The sequence below is a fragment of the Podarcis raffonei genome, chromosome 14 (genome assembly GCF_027172205.1).
Source record: "Podarcis raffonei isolate rPodRaf1 chromosome 14, rPodRaf1.pri, whole genome shotgun sequence".
Taxonomy (NCBI): domain Eukaryota; kingdom Metazoa; phylum Chordata; class Lepidosauria; order Squamata; family Lacertidae; genus Podarcis; species Podarcis raffonei.
This window is the reverse complement of record NC_070615.1, coordinates 52835951-52848931: the sequence shown is the minus strand read 5'-3', so window position 1 is coordinate 52848931 and position 12981 is coordinate 52835951. Positions and strand designations below refer to the sequence as shown.

At 56.8% G+C, this 12981-nt stretch overlaps 2 protein-coding genes across 3 annotated transcripts in view; both read right to left on the bottom strand.

Moving 5' to 3' along the window:
* LOC128401278 (uncharacterized) overlaps positions 1 to 7376 on the bottom strand; it is a 32265-nt gene extending 24889 nt beyond the window's left edge. For both annotated transcript variants that reach the window (XM_053364091.1, XM_053364092.1), the window contains exon 1: positions 6983 to 7376. In XM_053364091.1, coding sequence (XP_053220066.1) covers positions 6983 to 7361 — 379 coding nt within the window. In that variant the 5' untranslated portion in view covers positions 7362 to 7376. The remainder of the gene's footprint in view (positions 1 to 6982) is intronic.
* Positions 7377 to 11725: 4349 nt separating this feature from the next.
* On the bottom strand, positions 11726 to 12505 carry LOC128401281 (hemoglobin subunit alpha-1/2-like). Its single transcript, XM_053364098.1, has 3 exons — positions 12363 to 12505; positions 12047 to 12251; positions 11726 to 11944 (listed from the first exon to the last, which is right to left on the bottom strand). The coding sequence occupies exons 1-3, from the start codon at positions 12455 to 12457 to the stop codon at positions 11816 to 11818; spliced, it is 429 nt and encodes a 142-aa protein (XP_053220073.1). The 5' UTR covers positions 12458 to 12505; the 3' UTR covers positions 11726 to 11815.
* Positions 12506 to 12981: the final 476 nt, after the last annotated feature.

Below are 12981 nucleotides of genomic sequence, written 5' to 3'. Positions count from 1 at the left end.
TAATCAGAGTCCAATCCTTCCTTGTTTTGGGAACGCTACAATGTTGGGAAGCCAGAGCCCTCCCCTTCATGTCAGGCTGCCCCACCTGAGCCAGCAAGAGAGCCCTGGCGCCCAAGGTCCCAGCGGGCAGGCTTTGCCGCTCTCGCCTCATGGGCTCCTCCTGGCAGCACCTCGCCAAGGGGGTCTTTCTGCTCCAGCCCAAAACACTCCCCCCCCCCGGGATTCAGCTTCTTAATCACCAACACGGCACACAATGCAAGATTGCATAACCATGAATAATTTTACACTGCTGAGTTATGTAACAATGGTATTTATGCAGCTATTAATAGCTTATACTATTCATAGCGTGCTAATAACAGTAATATGTAGTGGATCTCTCTCTCTCTCTCCATCCACTTCCCCTAAAAATAAAAATGAAACCCTGGGAGGGGCATCATGTGTGCACATGGAAGGGCAGGAAAGAGCAGACTATCCCCAAGTCCAAATCCTGTTGTGTTTTGCTGCTATAGCCCTATCCAACAGCTGGCAGAGAGGCGGACAAAAGCTGAACTGCTAATGAAGGGTACCTATGCCAGTAATTAAGATCCACCCCCTTGCCTGAGCCACATCGCCCACATCCCCACCCCACACACAACTGCTTCAACCATCTGGCAGAGGAAAGGCCAGGGGCGTTTTGAGAGGCCTCAGCAATACAGTTGTACCTTGGATCCTGAACACCTTGCGAGTCGAACGTTTTGGCTCCTGAACGCAGCAAACCCAGAAGCGAGTGTTCCAGTTTGCGAACGTTCTTTGGATCCCGAACGTCCGACGGGGCTTATGCGGATTCCAATTGGTTGCAGGAACTTCCTGCAGCCAATCGTAAACTGCGTCTTGGTTTCTGAACGTTTTGGAAGTTGAATGGACTTCTGGAACAGATTCTGTTTGACTCTGAGGTACCACAAATGGTTAAACGGCAGTCTCATTACAGCCAATGGAATCAGCTTCAGTCGCTGAAACAGCCGCAGGACACAGTTGGGCACCTGCAGGAGGGGAGGCAGGCCAAGTGCCCTCTCCATCCCTGCCCATCATGGCTGGCACAACCCGGGAGGCAGAGGCCAGCCAGGTGGGTCCAGAGAGTAGTTCATGCATGTGGGAGTTAAGCCCGCTGCCTTGATCAAAGGGGGAAATGGTGTGGCCTTTCTTGAAGAGCCCCTCTCTGCTTCCAGATGATTTAGAAAACTGCCACCTGGTCTCGAATACTCCTTTCTGGAGCAAAGTGACAGAGAGGGTGGTGGCGCGACAGCTCCAAAGGCGCCCAGACCCAGATATGTCTAGATCCATGGCATGCTGGCCAGCATGACTAAACCACTTCTGGTGCAACTGGATCCTGTGACGGAAGCCAGAGCGCACGGAAACGGCATTTACTTTCCTGCCGCAGTGGTACCTATTTATCTACTTGCACTGGTGTGCTTTCGAACTGCTAGGTTGGCAGAAGATGGGAGCTCACCCCGTTGCGGGGATTCAAACTGCTGACCTTCTGATTGGCAAGCCCTAGGCTCTGTGGTTTAGACCACAGCGCCACCTGCATCCCCAACCAGAAAGTAGTCCTAGGGGACTAAGCACAGCCTACCGGATCAGGCCAAGGGACATTTGGTCCGGCATCCTGTTCTCACAGTGAGCAACCAAATGCCCATTAAGGGAAGCCTGCAAGTTGAACATCAGCACAGGAACATTCTCCCCTCCTGTGGTTTCCATGCTCTCCCGACCATAGCTGTCAACTTTTCCCTTTTCTTGTGAGGAATCCTATTCAGAATAAGGGAATTTCCCTTTAAAAAAGGGAAACGTTGACAGCTATGCTCCCGACTGAGCTACTCTCACTCACAAGGAACCTGAAAGCAAGCGGCTGGAACTGAACTTGGACTCAGCCCCCAAGTCTCATCGACCCGGCAAGACTCCAGCTCCTTCGTTAAAAGCTGCAGTGCTAATTCCCAGCTCAGTGGCCACAGCAAAGACTCAGCTCCACGCAGAAGGGAAACGAATCACCCTGGAATCCCACAGGCCCTGATTTCCCTTGGCACCTTTCAAAGTGCCCCTTTGGCAAAAGGAAGCCCACAGACTGCCATTCGGCTCACAGGAGTCGACCCCTAATCCCACAAGGGACACAGAACAAGAGGGGAGTCCAGGGCTGGGAATTAGCAGGGAAGGGATGGAGAGCAAGAACTCCCTGCCTTTTTCTAACAGCAAAAGCGTCAAGTTATTTCTGGACTTTCTTCACATCTGCTATAGATGCTACGGTCCCTGCAAGGCCCTTTCCACCTGGCCTAGGGGGCGAGACCCACACTCACCAGCTCTGCTAAAGAGGCTCCAGGGAGACCAGGGGGACATCGCTGTGCCTGGCAACAAATCCTAATTATTGGATTGTTCTGCCTCATCTTCTTGTGCCTGCCAAACAGCCGTGCCGTGCTTGTAATATTTTATTCTCCTGTTAATTATTCTGCATTAAATGTGCATTTTATATTTGACTTCACTTGGCAATGTTTTCTTTTGAAATGTTGAAGATTTTGTTTTTTTGTTAGCTTTGTTTGTGTTAAATATGTGTTCTGTAGCTGACCTCCTTTGTAATGTTTTATTCTGAAATCTTTTAGACGGTATTTTGGTTTCCTGTTAATTGTGTTGCTTTGACTGTGTGCATTATATTTGACTTTCTTCAGAAACGTCTGATTCTGCATTGTTTTATTGATGTTTAATATGCTGTAAACAGCTTTGAGATTTTTCTTAAAAATATAAAGTGGTATAGAAATGAAATAATAATAATTAATAATAATAATAAAGATGCAAACGAGAGCATTTTGCAGCAGGCATGATGCATGTTTCAAAGCACTTCTCTCAAAAACCTTCCATTTCCACGGCTCTTTGAATGTGTGGCCCCCCCTTGTAGCCTTGCCCCATTGTTGCTGCATTAATCCAAAATCAGCTGAGCCCCCCCCCCAGCCCCCATGATTTTAAAAAGTGAAGTGTGTCAACAGAAACAGCACATCATGTTGATTTATTTGGGACCTTCACAGGAGAATTGCCTCCTTTCCCTCTGGCTGGGCCGCAATGCCTGCTGGCTCCCTGCTGATTCCGTTTACTGGGTCCCCAGACGATGACCAATTTAAGAGCCTTTCTTGGAGCTTCATCAAATGCAGGTTTTCTGAAGGGCACTTGAGAAGCAGATCATCTTCCATCTTTCCCCCGCTGCCCTGACCTCAGGCACATCCTAGCAGGAATCTGTGTTTCAGTGGCTCCTGCACCCCCAACCAGGCTTCCTCACCAAAAACTGTCCCACCGTGGGGGATGGGGAGGGTTAGACTTGACCTTTGACTTTAACCAGCAGCCCGGGAAGGTGACTTCCATGCCCCCCCCACACAACAAAGTGCCATCACTCCCTCTTTGCTGCTGAGGATTTATTCCTGCTATTTTTGAGCATATTGTATAACTGATCTTCTTCTAAGCTTTTTAGATTTAATTTCAGACTTGGCAGGGGAGCTGGGCAGACGCACTGCCTTTTCCCAGTCCCAAATACATCGGAATTTGGAAGGAGTCGTACTCCCCCCCCCAGCAGGACTTCATGCTCTGCGCCCCCCCCAAACAGCCACCACTGCTCCCCTTGGCCCACAGTTGCAAGAGGGGGGGAGGAGTGGGGGGGAGTTGTGAGGTCCAAGGGGGCTGCCGCTCTTCTTCTGCTTACTTCCAGCACCTGCTTCTGGCTATGGCAGTGAAAGCATCTTTGCAAAACAGACGCAGATGGAGCGCGCAGGGCTGTTTTGGCACAAACAACAGGCACAGGCGAAACCAAGCCCTTTCCCCACCAGGAGCCCACACACCCAGAAAGAAGCTGCGCAGTCGATGCGCTGAGCTGCAGGCCTCCCTCAAAGGTCTCCTCTGAGTCAAATTTAGACAAATGCCTGGAGGAGAGGGCTATCGAGGGTGACTGAGTCAACGATGCTTCTGAATGCCTGTTGCTAGAAGTCACGGGAGGGGAGAGTTGCTCCTGTGTTCGAATCCTGCTTGCTGGTTTTCCACAGGCACCTGGTTAGCCACTGTGAGAAGAGGATGCCGGACTAGAGGGGCCATGGGCCTGATCCAGCAGGCACTTCTTACGAGTGCATTTATGACCAACACTCCAGACTTTGGCAGGAAAAGCTCATAGCAACTCTTGAGACTGACGGTGGCTTTTAGAGTTTCAGAAATTTAAGTGGCTCAAATAAAGAGACTACCTGAGAGCCACTGCTCAGAGTAAGCTCAAGTATCTGCAGGAGGCCCTGGGTCCCAATCCTTATGTTATAAGAACTCTAAGGTCCCAAACATAAAATAAACGTTCGTAAATGTACAATGCAAACATACATAAGTATATAAACCACATATCTGAAATAGTACAGGAGAGTAATCCTGAAGCCATCCTTCAGTGACCTCAAATGTTCCTCTGCAGTAAGGGAGGCAACCCCCATCTTAAGAGCATATTTGTGCACAAATAGGGTGAGTCTGTGACCTGGATTCAGGAATTAAAATATTTACCATCACAAAAGAATGGCCAGGCTTCCCAGGTAAAGCAATCAGTGACCATTAACAGATAATCTGGCCAACAGGATTTCTGCTGCAGATGCTCCCTTCTGTGATGTATGTAGGATGTTTGGGGGGGGAGGTCTTGAGCTACAGGGGGGGCAGTTTCAAAAGTCTATATAAGGGCTTGTGCACCATTGTTCTGGGTTCCTCCTCCCTCCTGCGTGGGGTGAGCAGGGGACCCTGTTGCAACAGTTTAATAAAGATCAGGCTTACGAGCTGCTTTGCTTCTCAATGTTATCCCTACTGATAGTGAACCCTCTTAAGGGCTCTATACGGGCTCTTGGATACCCCATAAGGGAAAAGGACACTTAGTACCCTGGGTAGCAACAACAGGTGCTGGAAGAGGCCCTCCCCCCCTGCTGGAGACCCCAGAGAGCTGTTGCCCCTCTGAGGAGACAAGGCTGGCTGGACCAAGGATCCTTCTCAGACCCCCCAGCCTTACAAGCTGCCTTAGAAGAGCCTGCTTCTAGCTACGCAAGCCCAGGGGACGATGGAGGGAGCTAGGGAGCTTTGCCCTGCTCAGAAAGCTCAAAGCATTAACGCTGCTTGTCTCAACTACAGGACAAGGTTTCCCCAGACACACACAGCTGATTATAAGAGAGCCACAGTTTAACTCCCAGCTCAGCGCTCCAAGATGCCTGGGTCGCTTGGCAGCCCCACACGGCCTGAGTCTGCAGGGAGAGGCTTCAGTCCCCTCAAGCTGAGCAACTTCCAGACCTCAGAGAAGCTGCGCAGCTGCCTGCAAGCTCAGCCCCGGTTGCTCCTTTGCTGGAAGGCTTGCACAGCCCAGGGGAAGGGTCCCGGCAGCTCAGTGGCAGAAGGTCCCAGGTCCAGTCCCTGCTGGCATCTGCAGGTGGGGCTCAGAGGGACTCCTGCCAGAAGAGCAGCTGCCGGTCAGTGCAGAGCTGGGTGGGCCAATGGTCTGGCTTCATATGTTCCATGTATGCTCTCTATAAAAAGGGGGGTGCACACACTCATGGATTGCCCTGGTGAAGTTGTGGGGTGGCTTGAAGGAGGTGGGGGGAGATCAAATCAAGAGCTTTGCTTGAGGTGCAAAGAGCAGCTGGCGGGGGTGTCCATTACTGTCTCAACCATGGCAGGCTTAAACTCTCCCACCTTCCCACTCCCACCCCCCTCCCAAGCTGCCCAGGCTGCTATCTAACTTCTTTTTTAAAAAGCTACCATGCTGGTTTATTTCACCCACACAACTAGTTTGGCACTGATGTAACTTGCAGGTTTTGGGGAATGTTTCTCGTGTAGAATCAGAAACAAAGTTGGGACTCCAGGACTTAATTGCCCAGCGTGTTTTAAAGGTGGGGGACCCTCAGACACACTTCTAAGTGACCATGCTTTGCTAGGAGACAGGAGGGCAGCTGCAGCTGGTTTGCGGGGGGGCACGAAGCAGGGGTGTCCTAGGGGACCAGGAGAGCCTCCGGCTGCTCCATCCGTGGCTCGCAGCAAAGACGGGGGCACAGCCCCCGGCAGGACTCAACGTGGAGGGGGACAAGCCCTACGAGGAGGCAGAGGGCTCATCCGTACTGCCATCTCATATGGACAGGGAACTCCCCGGACCTCCGTTGATTCTCTGCTGTCCATATTGCCGTCTTTCAGCTCCTTCAACCTGGGTTTTCTCATACCAGGGACAGTCTGAGGCTACGAGAAAATCCGGGCCGCGGCAGAGGAAAGTGTGCGAAGGCAGGGATTTGGAGGAGAGCAGCCTGGGAGTCAGCGGTGAATACATGGAGGCCCGGGATGCTTCTTCCCGGTCGGGATGAGCCCGGAGCCTCGAAGCACTTTGCCCTCGACCAAGAGCGCTGGAACGAGCCTCCTGCGCGGCGCAAGGAAGAGGGAGCCAAGGAAGGGGCGGAAGAGAACCCGCCGCCCTCGAGGGGGGCATCGGGCTGGGCTCCTCGGGAGCCCCCATCCCTGTGCTTGAGGCCGGTCCCCCTCCTCGCAGCCGGGGTTGGCCGGGGCCCCGGAGCGGGCAGAGGCCGCCTTGCCTGCTGCCTGCGACGCTGCCCGTGCCAACGCGCCATCCGCCGTCGCCACAGCAACGCCAGCAGATGCTGCAAGGCCGGGCAGACTTACCTGCGCGTAAGCGCCACACAGTTACGGTGGGATTACTTCCGAGGAGGCCTCTGCAGCAGCAGCCCAAGCCTCCCTCCGGGTCCCAGGCAGACGGGCAGGGGGACAGGCGCCCTCCCGCCCGGCCAGAAGTCCAACAGAGCCGGGCCCTGGCGCGCCCCCCTCCCCACCGCGAACGGCGTCCCCTGCCGGCGGGGCACGAAGCCTCTCGGGCGGCGGATGAGCCCGGGGCCTTGGGGAGGTTGCTGCGCGCGGTGCTCCGCCCGGCAGGGGCGAGGCAGTGCCCCCGGCCCCCAGCCCCGCAGGTACTCACCGGGCGTGTTGATGTTCTCCTCGCACGAGTACCAGATGCCGGCGTGGAAGTACCTGAAGAGGAAGCGGTCGTCGCCCGTCTCCCAGCTGTAGTGCACCACGTTGGAGGCGGGCGGCGAGGAGCCGTTGCGCGCCGTCTCGTTGGCGGCGGCTTCGTAGCCGTAGTCGAGGCAGTTGGTGCGCTTGTGGGGCCCGCAGGTGGGCTTGGGCACCCGCTGCGTCCCTTCGCACCAGTGCGTCGTGCCGAAGGCCGTGGCCGAAAAAAGCAGCGCCAGCAGGTTGAGCCCCACGGCCAGCAGCGCCCGCGCCCGACGGCCCCCGACGGCCCCGCCGCGCCCCGACGGGGCCCCGCTCCCGCCCGCCGCCGCCGCTGCCTTCATGCTCGCCCGAGCCACGCACCAGGCAGGCGGCGCCGGCGGCGGAGGAGGCCTGCCATGGCTAGGAGGGGCGCGCGCCTCGGGCTCAGCCGGCGCGCCACTGGCCAGCCAACGCCGCCGCCGCCAGGGCCAGGGAGGCCGAGAGGGAGCCGCCCCGGAGGGAGGGCCTGGCGCCGCCTCTCCCGCGCCGGGGGCGGCCCCTCCATCGCCAGCCAGGGACGGAAGGAGCGGGCTCCGCGGGGAAGGGAGGCCGGAGAGGAGGCGGCGGGAGGGGGCGCACGGGAGGCGGCTGCTAGGAATCGCGGGGCGGCGCGCGGTTCACTTAGGGAACTCGCTGCCGCAGGAGAGGCCAGCAATTTGAGTGGCTTTAGAAGAGGATGGCGTGGGACCAAGTCACGGAGGAGGAAAGGCTAATAGCTAATAGCCAGTATGGCTCGGCTCTGCCTTCGTGGCTAGAGGCAGCAATGCTTATGAATGCCGGTTGCTAGAATCTGCTAGTATCCCCCATCTTTTGTTCGTGCAGCTGGTTCTTCCTGCCTAAGTGCGGGACCTTACAGTTGTCCCTATGGAAACTCGTTTGTGTTCGTCGGGGCCCAGTTCTCCAGTCTGTGAAGGTCGGTCTTCCGCGGCATTAGGTACCCCTCCCAGTTTGGTGTCATCTGCACATTTGCACCGTCTCAATTCCTTCGTCCAAGTCATTTATAGAGACGCTGAACAACAAAGGGCCAGGACAGAACCCTGCGCCCCCCCCGCCTTCTCACTTTTCCCCAGGATGATGAGGAACCATTGGCGAGCAGTCTTTGGATTCCAGCTACAAATAAATCCACCTAACAATTACCTCATCCAGCCCACATTATATCACTTGTTAACAACAAGTGTTGTTTTTTTTTAAGTTTGCATTTTTACAGTATTAGGAGATATAATGTATAGCAACTTATAGCATTATAATTTTAAAGCTGGTATCACTGGATCAAGTTAATCAATTTTATTGAATGAATTAAATTGTTTTAATTGGGTCCCAAATGAATGTGCAATTAATTGTTGCTGTTTTGAATTTTATTTCATTGTGTATTATTTCCTTGTGTCCTATTTTCCTTAGTAGGTCGTACAAACCGCCGTTCTGAGTCATGCTTTTTATAGGGTTTGGTATGGGGCGCTGGGGAGGAGTTTATGGAACCGAGCAGGGGTGGCCTGAAACAAAACCGGGGTCCCGTGGGGCAGGGCCACAGCAAATGGGAAACTGAGGCATCTCTCTCATACGCAGCTTGACCTCCTGCATCTCCCTTCCACAGCTGAGTGACTTCTTTGCAGCAAGACACCCCCCCGCCGATGCTCCGGAGGGAGGCTGGAGGGGCTTTGCTGCGCATCTGAGACCAGCTTCGACTGAGGCGCCGCTGAGAAAACCCTCAGCAGGGGAGCCACTGGCTCGTGCATCTCCTTGGGGGTGGGCAGGAGGGATTTGGGGGCTTCAGGGGAGGATGCCCGGGAAAGAGAGGAGTTGGGGGGGTTGGAGAAGCCCAGGCAATCAAACGATTGACGGGCTAAGAGCCTCAGTGGCGCCCTCTGGAGGCTTCGCTCCGGGCAAAATTCCTGGCAAAACGCCCTTCGTTTCACCACTGCAGGCAGAAGCTCCGAGGTGGCCCCTGCCAGCTCAACGGGCCCCCTCTTCTCCGTGTTGGGCAGTCCTTTGCCACCAGCGCTGGGCAGCCAGGCTCCTGCCCGGGGGTGCGGGGTGGGCTTGCAACGGGGTGAGGGCAGGGAAGGGTTGGGAGAAAACCCAGATGGCAAAGCGAAGTGACCACTTTGGGCAGCAAGATCCACCGGGGCAGTAGATCCAGCCTCCGTGGGCTGCATCCCCCCCCTGCTGTTGCCATGGTGGCAGCAATTACAGTGGCACAGATTCGTGGAGGCTAGATCCTGCACCGCCCCTGCATCACACGCCCCACGTCGCCTCTACAGCTGTCTCTCGATGAAGAGTGTTGATGGATTTAAGATGCGTAGGAGCATATATTTCATTCATTAATTATCCTTCTCCCCCCCTCCCGTTGTGTGAGAAAGCAAATGCCTTTTTCAGCGGAGTCATATTGCCATCCGCCTGCAGCTTATCTGGAGACGCTTTTAGGACTAGATAGCATAACCTTCCAGAACAATAATGATATCCGAAGATGCTCAGGCAGACTCGGGTCACTTTTCTCCTTTATATGTTTCCCTCTTAACAAATAAATCATGCAAAGGGGTTGAAGTGTTTTAATTAGTGTTCATGTGTGAAGACTGTGTGTCAGACTTTGAGAATTTAACCAAAATCCGTGTATATTGGAATGTGTGTACCTTCTTTCTGAGCATCAGCAATTAGCATGCGGAGAGTTAATTAAGCCTATATAAATGTCCTAGTTGTGTGTATCAGCCTCTAATCCTAGTCAACCAACAAGTGTTGATGAAGTCAGGGAAACTCCTTTGTTAGGTGACACCTGGGGGGGGGGTGTTAATTATTAGTACTCGAAAGAACTAGCCGTGAGGATGCAACCGAATAAAGGAGGCTCAGAATTAGGGGAGGTGCCTTGGACTCGCCGGCTGCACTGCTGCTGCGAGGAACAAACCCCACCTGAGATGACCGCGCTGTAAGATCTGGACTCCCTCCATGCAGACTGAAAGTGTGAATAAGTGGATAGGCCGCTTATCTTGAAGCTGCGACGCTCCACCTCGCGCCATTTCCCCAAAGGAGCGCAAGCCCTGGACCCCCTGGACACTTGCCCCCGCTCGGCAGAGAGGAGAAGAGGCCCCCGGCCTTTGCAACAATATTGGCACACAGCTGACGCCAGGAAGGTGACTCATTCCTCCTCTGCCACCCCCCCCCCGGCCGCCCACCTCAAGCCCAAGCACGAGGCAGTATTTTTCGCTTTTTTTTTTGGTGCTAGAGGAGTTCTGCAAAATAAAGGAACGCGGCAATCACAATTACTATTAAGTTTGGGCCCATTGGAGCAAAATGGATGCTCTAGGCGCCCCCGCGCAAAACACCTCCCTCGGTGGGTCTCCAGGCCTGCCAGAGAGAGGAGTCTGGCCGGGGCAGCCTTGGAAGAGACCCCCGGCTAAAGAAGGGTCCCGCCTCTGCTCCCACAGCCAGATTCCTCTCCTGGGAAGAAGGATCCGCTTGCAGGACCTGGAAGCCAGAGCAATGCTCTCCCCAGGGGGGCTCCGCAGCAACTGCTCCTCAGAGGCGCCCTGCCCCGGACACCTGCATGCCAGGGGGTTGGACTAGATGACCCTTGGGGTCTCTTAATGGTTCTATGACGCCGGAGGCTGGACACAGCTGCTGCTGCTGCTAGTGGCTTTGGATAGTCTTCTTAGCCTCCGTGAACGTGTGTACTCTTTCAACGCACCCCCCCGGTGTCCGCCGCTACCTCTGGTGGAAAATGCGTGGAAAATCCCGCGGCTCCCTTAGGTAGGAGGCCGCACTACATGGAGCGAGGGGGGAGTCACAGCCAAGGTAGAGATAGCAGAGGCCTAATCCCCCCCCCGCAGGCCTCCTGGAGTTGGGGTAGATGTTGGCACCCTGGGTGTCTGCTTATCTGCTCCCCAGACCTCCCGACCCGCCCTGGGCGTGGCTCCTTCTCCTGGCTGCTGTGAGCAGATAGGGAGAGCCCCCCCCCTTGCCATGCGCCCTTCCCCAATGCTCTGGTGGGTCCTCGTGATCTCAGGAACTGGCGGTGGTTTCAGAGCCCGAGTCGCCCCCTCCCAGGCAGGGTTCCTGCTTGCGGGCCTCTTCCCGCGCCCTCTCAGTGCGGGTGTGGAGAGGATCCCTAGCACTCCCCCCCCCGCCTTGGAGTGGGCTTGGCTGTGGGGAGGGGGCTGCCTCTGCCCTCGAGCGCAGGATCCTAGGAAGCTGCCTTCCATTGCATCCAACCCGGGCCGTATTGCCTACACGGGCTGGCAGCTGTGGCTCGCGGGGCTTTCGGGCTGGACGGAGCCGGGCGGGGCCCTGATGCGAGCACAACCCCACGCCGACACCGGCCCTTCCGAATAGTTCGTCTGCTTCATCCCAGTCAGTCCAGCCAGGGGCGCAAAGGCCTGGGGAGCCCCACCCCGCAAGTCCCCCGAAGGGAACTGGAAGGGAGACCCCCAGGGAGAGGGAGCCCTTCTGGGGCTGACTCTGCGCCCCTGTCCCGCAAAGGCCACGCGTGCCTGCGGCTATTTCAGGGCCCCCACCTAGCAGGCGACTCGGTCCAAGTGCCCCGGGTTCAAGGAGCGCCAAGTTAGGGACTATCCCGCGGGACGGGGTCTCCCTCGCCAGAGCCGTCCAGGCCCGGAGTCCACCTCTCCCTTCTTCCCGCCCGCCCCCAGTTCAGACCAAGAAGACGCGAGAGATCAGGGAGAGTCAAGAGCAGGTTTATTGTGGGCTTTGGGCGTCGCGGGGCGGCGTCGAGGCGGCTCCTCTGCGGCGGGCTTGGGCTTCGTGGGGCCTAGCGGTACTTGGAGGTCAGCACGACGCCGACGCGGCCCAGGAACTTGTCCATGGAGACGAGGGTGCTGGCCTGGAGGAGCTCCGGGTGGTGGGCGGCGATGGACACCAGGAAGCAGTGGCTCAGCAGCTGCGGGAGAGGCGGAGGGGGAGCGTTAGACGGGGCCCCGGACGGAGCGAAGCAGGGATCCCGCCCGCCCCGGAGCCCCGACGGGGAGCGAGAGGGACTCACCGCGAAGTTGACGGGGTCCACGCGCAGCTTATGGGCGTGCAGGTCGCTGAGCTTGTCGAGGGCGCCAGCGATGTTGCCGATGTGCGCCACGGCCTCGCCGATGGCCGCCGCGACCTTCTTGCCGTGCATCTTGATGTCGGCGGAGCCGGGGCTCACGTCCATGTGCGAGAAGTAGGTCTTAGTGGTGGGGTGCGCCGCGAACATCCTGCGGGAAGAGGAGGCGGAGAGGAGCAGGAAGACGAGGGTCCGACTCCCGCCCGGCCCGCGGCCTCGTCCCCGGCCGGGAGAGGGTCCCTGCCCGAGGGGGCGGACTTACCTGGTGATGGCATCGGCGCCAATGTCCCCGGCGTGGGGCTGGACCACGCTCCAAACGTGCTTCACGTGGCTCTTGTCGTCGTCGGTCAACACCATCTTGGCAGCTCAAAGTCTCGGGTGCCGTCGGAGCGCGCGCGGCCCTTTTATTGAGGGCGCCTCGCCCCGCCTGGGGCCTCTCCCTCGGCCTCCGCCTTCTCCCCGCGTTATCGCTTCTTACGGCTAGTGCTAGGATGCGGGAGGGAGCGCACGAACAGCCTCCCCGCAAGTCCCGCTGCCTCCCCCCAGACAGGCCTTGCCGGGCATCTACGTCGGGCTCTCCCTGGGCGATGACATGCCTCCTTTGCTAGTCCTGACACCCCCTTTGCGGCCATTGTTCTTTCCCTAAAACCGCGCGTAGCGGAGGCGCACGAGGAAATGGGAGGGACGGTGCCTTCCAGAAAGCCAGGATGAGGTCCTCGTCCGCCCCCGCGGGGCTCCGGCCCGAACCAAACCGTGTCAAATGGGTCTTTCCTTTGCGCAGCAAACCAGCCGGCGGCGGGGGCGGCAGAGAAGGGTAGCAGTCAGTTCAGTTGAATGCGGACATTTTGTCCTTTGGCCTCTCCGAGGACTCCCGAGTAAAC

What these genes read in the sequence shown, in the direction of transcription:
- LOC128401281 (XM_053364098.1), bottom strand. Translation starts at nt 12,457, where the DNA reads ATGGTGTTGACCGACGACGACAAGAGCCACGTGAAGCACGTTTGGAGC. An exon ending in GGCGCCGATGCCATCACCAG is followed by an intron (nt 12,252 to 12,362) that starts GTAAGTCCGCCC and finishes CTCTTCCCGCAG; the next exon opens with GATGTTCGCGGCGCACCCCA. An exon ending in TGGACCCCGTCAACTTCGCG is followed by an intron (nt 11,945 to 12,046) that starts GTGAGTCCCTCT and finishes CCTCTCCCGCAG; the next exon opens with CTGCTGAGCCACTGCTTCCT.